At 39.7% G+C, this 7,100-nt stretch overlaps 2 protein-coding genes across 2 annotated transcripts; both read right to left on the reverse strand.

The window, feature by feature from the left end:
- Window positions 1–6: 6 nt before the first annotated feature.
- Window positions 7–4,907, reverse strand: LOC118432393 (otoferlin-like). Its single transcript, XM_035843949.1, has 5 exons — window positions 4,818–4,907; window positions 4,008–4,160; window positions 2,890–3,082; window positions 1,978–2,237; window positions 7–487 (listed from the first exon to the last, which is right to left on the reverse strand). The coding sequence occupies exons 1-5, from the start codon at window positions 4,905–4,907 to the stop codon at window positions 416–418; spliced, it is 768 nt and encodes a 255-aa protein (XP_035699842.1). The 3' UTR covers window positions 7–415.
- On the reverse strand, window positions 4,904–6,279 carry LOC118432448 (otoferlin-like). The gene is made up of 4 exons (XM_035844034.1): window positions 6,153–6,279; window positions 5,676–5,776; window positions 5,126–5,228; window positions 4,904–4,933 (listed from the first exon to the last, which is right to left on the reverse strand). The coding sequence occupies exons 1-4, from the start codon at window positions 6,258–6,260 to the stop codon at window positions 4,904–4,906; spliced, it is 342 nt and encodes a 113-aa protein (XP_035699927.1). The 5' UTR covers window positions 6,261–6,279.
- Between the last annotated feature and the right edge of the window lie 821 nt (window positions 6,280–7,100).

The raw sequence follows: 7,100 nt of genomic DNA on the forward strand, positions 1-7,100 counted from the left end.
ACTCCCACTTCCTTTTTTCTATGGCACTTGTATTTTGTGATTTATGGCAAACAAGTCATTTTTCCAGTGGCTTCTTATGAATATGTAATATGATCAGTACTGGAAATTGCAGCTGTCAAAAGCTTTTAAAAATCTACAAAGTTAAAAACTTCTTACATTATCTTTAAATAGATAAATAATTACAATTTACTGTAAAAAAAGGTTTCCCATATAACAATAAATGATGGCAAATATTAACGAAAGCTTGTATTTGTAATGATTTCTGGGATTTGCACACAAAGCAGCTAAAAAAATACCTTGCAAAATTTTAACACACACGTGCACTCGCTCAAAAACTGTCTTATATTTTGCTAGCAAAACATCAATGGAATGAGCGGAATGGGACCACAGAAAAGTGGCTGGTGGGAGCGTATTGTTAGTTGGCAGTGGTGGGGTGGTTGGTGAGGAGAGACGAGCGAGCGGGGCCTACCACTTGTTTGCTGGTATCCTGCAAGAGAAAGGGAGGTCCATGGAAGGATGGGCAAAGTTAACATTGACCAACACGTGTCCATTCACAGAACTGCTTCATTGTTGTACTTTATTTTTTTGCAGTTTTTGATAACAAAATGTAATTGGCTTTCGCAAATTTCTGAACTTAACAAAATCTTCAAGAAAGCTGGAGCACAATGTGCATATATGTTCATGATCAAACATACTGTTTTCTTTCCTAAAAACATGCTGGAAAGCATGACTCATAAATTTTACCAAAGACTTTAGGGCAAAGTTCATATTGAATACTTTATCAAATTTTTTATATAAAATTCCTTTGCATTTCCAACAGATATTATGCTTGTAGAAAGACACATGATTGAAGATATATGTACACTTATGTTGTGGCCATGGACAAGTTTTGGTCAGAAACAATAGCATACATGTACAGGACACATGATGCAAGGGTGCAGATTTTAGTACAGTGCTTAGGACAGTGTACAATCAACTGGGCACATGTTCCGACAATTGTCTAAATCAACAGTTTTCCGTAAATACACTATATAAAGTTACTGGATCGGTTTTGAAGTCTTTCAGATAGCATCTACTCACTTTCATCAATGACTGATCAGAAAATATTTCAGACTCAAACTGAGGAACAGTCGGCCTGATCAAAATTAATGTTTTCTGCTTGTGGTGCCCAGTTCATTGTGACACTAAGAAGTAATGATACGAACACAAGACAACACTCAACAGTACAGGGCTTTTACATTAAGTCATGCCACAGCATGCTATTAAGTGGGTGATGTTATTAGGTAGAACTGCCCTACATGTTCATGTGTATATCCAGGTGTGCATTAATGACATTGTAACATTCTACGATGAGAAATGTACTTGTGTGGATGAACTCCAAAATGTGCCAAAATCGTAGTATTCGAAAAACACTTTTTTGCTTCCACTTATCAAACATCCAATCCATTACTAATAATAAAGGATAATTTGGATGAGATGACAGACACTTAAATTGATGTACATTTCTCATCTCTAATACTATCATGCTTTGCACTGGGTGTGAACATTTATGTGCTAATTCAATAATAACACCAACATCAACATTAATATTGTGCCAGCAAAACTGTTTCAGTCAACCTCACAGGAAAATTTGTTTTTGATTACTTTAAATTAATATCGAGTTAGTTTCAATAGTTTATTGTCAGGCACAAGGCCCATAAAAACAGACAATTAGACAATACATTTTGAGTTGTCTCAGTAGTCACAAATTTCTAAAGAAAAATCTGCAAATTTGATTCCACTGTGTATTGTCGTTCTGAAACAGTAGTGCAAGCAACAACCATCAACACCATATAATATAATTGCACAAAACAATGGAAAGAGAGCCTTATATTGTGCACACATCTATCATGATAGTGACTACTAGTGAGAATGCAAATATAGATGGCTAAGAGCTGTGCAGTGTGAAAGAAGATGCCAGCAGATGTGACCACATACCACGGTGTCCTGGTCAAAGATTTCGATGACGATGGTTGGTGGCTCCTCAGCCATGGACTTGGGGTTGCCGAACAAGGTGAGGTCGTCGAACACCAGTAGCTGATCCCAAGTCGGCGCCAGCGTCTCGGAAATGACCTCCGTCTTCATGCTCCTGGTGGAGAACACGACGCGCGCGAACGGATCGGAGAGGCCGGACGCATCGGAGGCCACCAGACTGCGAGCCTGGTACATGTGGGCCCGCAGCTGGAAGGTCTGACGTTCTGTAGGTGGGTGGAAAGGTTAGTGAAAGGAAACTGATAGAGGCACATTCATTTTCATCATATTTTTGTATGACGATTGTTAGTACTAATTGTGAGTGTTATATGTTATGTATGTTATACCAATGTCCATGTTTTCTGTGTAATTCTGTTATTCCTGGAAGATTAGTGGTTACATGTAACTGCGACTGCTAAAGGGATTAAGAAAACAATAAACAACAATAAACAATTATAGTTACATGTATCTCAAGGCAGTTAAACTCAAACTCAATGTATATGTTAAGCTCCCATTCCACTGACACTTTTTACAGGTTTGTTATTTGGGGAAACGAAGCTTAGCATTCCACCTTAAGGATGATGCATTTTGGGTTAGTAACACAGCCAGGATTCAAACTATCAATTCTTGGTCCAAGGGTAGGGTCACTATCCACTAGACTGCGCATGCTATTAAGTCTCAGAATTTACTACTGAGACTCAGAAACTACAAATGCTACCTGATGTTTCTACAGAAAACTTAACATGTTGCAAAACAAGGGACAGGTACATGTATATTCTACACAAAATGTACATGTCGGTGGCTAAAATCAAACTGCTGCATTGCCCCTCTAGTTTGTTTGTCCTGAAACAGCTCAAATAGCAAACGTGTGACTTGCACCTTCATATTTGAGAGTGACAGGAGGGACAGACTGCAGGCGGCCAGCACTTTGAATAGCCTTAGTCTGCTCGTATCCCTTCGGCAGGCCACCCAGGAAGTCCTTCTTGTGTTTGTTCAGGCCCAGCCAGAGGTAGAGCTGCAGTTTGGCCTGGATGGTCCACCCGCTGGGGCCGGTACCGCGCTTCCCAGGCAGCTGGATAGACGGCAATGGTGGGAATTAGGCTATTTAAGTAGGCAACTTTCATGCAAAAATTCACTGATCTAGTTAATGCTAGTTCACCTTTATCTGTGGAGTTACCTATATCCGCTGTATTTAAAAACATTTATTCGATAGTGGTTTCAAACTGTTTTTTAAAATATTGCAATGTGAATCAGTCGTCAGCTTTAACATGCTGAATAACGTGTAATATATGCATCGGCTATAGGTCACCCTGCAAATAAAGGTGAATTAGCATTACATATTGATATTATCAAAGATGAACTCCATTTTGTAATGACTTGCCCTACCTACATAAAGAGAGAGAAACACTGATACAGGTTATATCAAGCTGCACAAGGTCTATCTCTTCGTACTTCATTCCAAAAGCAAGATCGAATCATTTGTACGTATATTGGCTTTGATATAACTCATGTACTGCTTTTGATTATTGTATAAATGTAGGATAGATTAATTAGCCTGGTAGCATTGTTGTTGCAATAAATTGAGCAATGATCATGAAATCAACTTCACATCAAACAAGAGTCCAAACTATTAAACCTGTAACCAATATATGATGTCTTTGGCTTGTTACAGTTATATCGCAATGTTTGCAGACAAGTGCAACTTGTATAATTTAGACTGAGTGTTTGTAGACTGTTTTGACAGTCAATCTGCATTGCATGAAGTATACTGTGGACATAGATAGAGAGAGAGGGACCTACCTTGAGGAAGAGGGTCTGCACCTTGCCACAGTTGAGACCCGTTGGCTTACACATACTTAAATACATAATACTTAAATCACAATTATTGCAGACAAGTACACTGAGCGTTTGTGGACTCTTTTGACAGTAAATCTGTTTTGCATTACACATGTTAATTATCTTGTAAATACTGTGGACATAGAAAGAGATGATCTCACCTTGAGGAAGAGGGTCTGCACCTTGCCACAGTTGACACCCGTCTCCTCAGCAACAATAGAGTACAGGATGTCCCGGGATGGGAAGCGTGTGTAGGCGATGCGCTTGTTGTTACTCAGCATCCAGATGAAGATGTCGGGCAGGCTGTCCTGGGGCTGAGGATTGAAAATTTTACATAAATTTCTGTTATTTCTTACATCGTTTTTCCCCTGATCCATCATGGAAGCATTCTAGAGGCCGCCCAAGAGGGAGATGGGAAGGTCATCAACACACTCCAAGGGCTGGGGTCTCCAGATCTGACTGGACTGTCTACGCCCAGTGCAGAACAAAGTGGAAAGAACTGTCTGAACTGTCTGTAGCCGCCACGCATCAACTTAAGCGACAATAGATTGATTGACACTGAAAACTGCCATTAGCTTTCTGTTTCCTCTTGTGAAAATGAGACAATAACACAAGATCAACATCAACTTTTGGTGAGGAGTGTTCTGAACACTAGCTTTGCTGTGCTGTTGATGAGAACCCCACATTTTACTTCTAGCATCTACCAAACAAGTCTTTCCTCCATCAGATAGCGCATAGGGCTGGGCCCATCTCATTTTTTTATAGCCCTTTTGACACACAACTGTCTGCAATCACTTCTGCTATATGTTTAAACCACATGACCTGTATACATTCAAGTAGATCGACAACTACAGCTGGGGCTACTGGTTTCCTAAAGGCTGAGTGCTATGCACCAGAAAACAGAAAATTCAGTGAGCTACTAAGCCACGTAGGAAAGGATGTGTATTATGAGTAGATTCTTTATTATGTACCTCAATGTTGAGAACTTTGAGCTTGTTGACAAATGACTGGGTTTGCTTGAGTTTGTCCTTGTATGTGGAAGCCCGCACTGGGGCACTCATCTTCTGGCTTCCTTTCCAATGATTTCCTACAAAGGGGACAAAGTCTGACTCAGAAAACATAACACGTTCAACATAGGTGAAAACTACATTCAAACCTGAAATTTTCTACAGACAAAATAAAAAAATATCTAAGATAAAAAAAGCGGACAAATTGCAGCAGACATGTTCAAAGCCTTTATTTTGTCCAAGTCAATGTCAACGTCAAGAGTTTTACTCACGACTTCTCTCAGGAGCGTGCGTGCACGTTCTTTGTCCAGTTTGGTCCTACCAGCACTATTCCCGTCCTTCCCGCTGGCCTTCTGCAACAGGCTACAGAAGCGGCTGCACAGAAACAATGACAGTTGAAGAAAAACTCATCGACAAGAAAACCATACATTTGTCCCATTGAGGATTATCATTCTAGGTAAGCAATACTTGATTGGGTGAACAATATATTGGGTATCCAGGTAAACAATATTGACATTATAATATGGAGATTACTTTCAGAGTTTTGAGTGACATCCATCACTCTTCTTCACTGAGACAAAATTGAACAACAGTCTGGTAGAATATAAACACGAGATGTAAATGGGGAAAAAAACGGTGGAATATGAAGTCCCTGAATTGTATCCATCATACATACATTTATAATTAGTTCTGATGAGGGGGCAGGTACATGTGTATATATACAAATGTAGGTGGTTTACAAGAAAGCAGCACTACAGGAAGGTTCCTGACTCATGTTACAAATCTATAATATAAATGAACTTGATGGTAGTGTGGACTTACTTGCAGCCGACAGACAGCTCTTCCAGTACCCCTCGAAGGCGGCGCTCAGGGTGTGGCCGCTCCATGGTGATCATCTCTTGGACGTCACTCATGCCTTCCTCCTAAAACAACATTTGTCTTTCAAGTTTCTATAACTTCATGGCTATAGCTATCAGGGTTCTTCATGCATATAGCTAAATAATTACCTTTGCTAAGAAAGTTATGTTGTCAAAAGTATGTGACTGTGTGTGTTTGTGTGTGCCTGTGTCTGTGAACGTGATAACTCAGAGCATTCCTGGGTAGATTGTCTGCCAGTGGATATTTGGCAAGTGGTTAACGAATCAAAGTTTCCACGAGGACCATTGCAAATGATGACTTCATGATTGAATTCAACAATATATTTTCAGACTTGTGGGTCAGTTCTCTTAAGGAATATTCTTAAACTATCTTTAACATCATTGTGTTGTCAACTTAAAGGAAACAAGCTAACACACAAACCCCTTTCTCAATGACTTTGGCCAGCATGTTCTGGTTGTAGAGTCTGCGCCGATGGTCTTCCCAGCGGGACTTAATGTAGACACATGGTTTCTCCTCATAGAACGGCATGTGGTAGTAGTATCTACAACATGGGCATAAACAATAACCATTAGTCATTTACATTTGTGGCTCACAGGTGGACATGGCATGTTACATGCATCACAGTTCAGGTAGAATTTGAAACAACATTGGGTACAGGTTAATGTAGTGTGAATTACAGGATGAAACTGTTACAGGAAAGTCAGTCAAGAAGCATTCTTAGTCATCCTCATCATCATCATCAATTCAGGCGGTTAATTGCATGTCCTCTTTTAGCCTTCGGGTACATTTACTTACTAGTCTTGCTAATCTCCAAACAGATGTAAGACTCTTGCACATTCTCTGTGTTTTACCTATTTTTGCAACATTTAATACTCTTTTCTAGAATTGTATCTTTTATTGCCCTCTGTCCTCTACCGTTAAAATATATTATCATATAGCCAGGCGCCGCGGACCAATCAGAAGGCCCCGTTCCACGTTGGTTATGACACCGTAACACTTCGATTCCGGCCAGGCAGGTGCAAATTAACACCAGTGGTGTTAATTCATTTTGAATTAACACCAGTGGCGTTAATTCATTTTGAATTAACACCGGTGCTGGTGTTAATTCCTTTTGAATTAACACCGGTGCGGGTGTTAATTAATTTTGACCAATCAAAAGGAACGAAAGAAAGGTATATGCAGGCATTGGCCAATAAAAAGGAGCAAAACATATGCCGGAGCAGGACTGCAAGGGGGAATGGCTCCTTCTGTTAACATTGATAATGAGTTTTGTTTTTCTAAAAAGCCTGCAATGTTTCGAATATTTTCTGTGGAAATTTTGGTTTCAAAATGCAATCTGTAATCTCTTTACATATGTATGTACCAAAT

The sequence above is a fragment of the Branchiostoma floridae genome, chromosome 2, assembly GCF_000003815.2.
Source record: "Branchiostoma floridae strain S238N-H82 chromosome 2, Bfl_VNyyK, whole genome shotgun sequence".
NCBI classification, from domain to species: domain Eukaryota; kingdom Metazoa; phylum Chordata; class Leptocardii; order Amphioxiformes; family Branchiostomatidae; genus Branchiostoma; species Branchiostoma floridae.

Excerpts from the sequence above, each read along its gene's own strand:
- LOC118432393 (XM_035843949.1), bottom strand. The coding sequence starts at position 4,907 with ATGAGTGCCCCAGTGCGGGCTTCCACATACAAGGACAAACTCAAGCAA. Across the intron at positions 4,161-4,817 it reads TCAAAGTTCTCAACATTGAG|CCCCAGGACAGCCTGCCCGA; the intron begins GTACATAATAAA and ends TTCAATCCTCAG. Across the intron at positions 2,238-2,889 it reads TGTCACTCTCAAATATGAAG|AACGTCAGACCTTCCAGCTG; the intron begins GTGCAAGTCACA and ends ACCCACCTACAG.
- LOC118432448 (XM_035844034.1), bottom strand. The coding sequence starts at position 6,260 with ATGCCGTTCTATGAGGAGAAACCATGTGTCTACATTAAGTCCCGCTGG. Across the intron at positions 5,777-6,152 it reads CCAAAGTCATTGAGAAAGGG|GAGGAAGGCATGAGTGACGT; the intron begins GTTTGTGTGTTA and ends ATGTTGTTTTAG. Across the intron at positions 5,229-5,675 it reads GAGCTGTCTGTCGGCTGCAA|CCGCTTCTGTAGCCTGTTGC; the intron begins GTAAGTCCACAC and ends GTTTCTGTGCAG.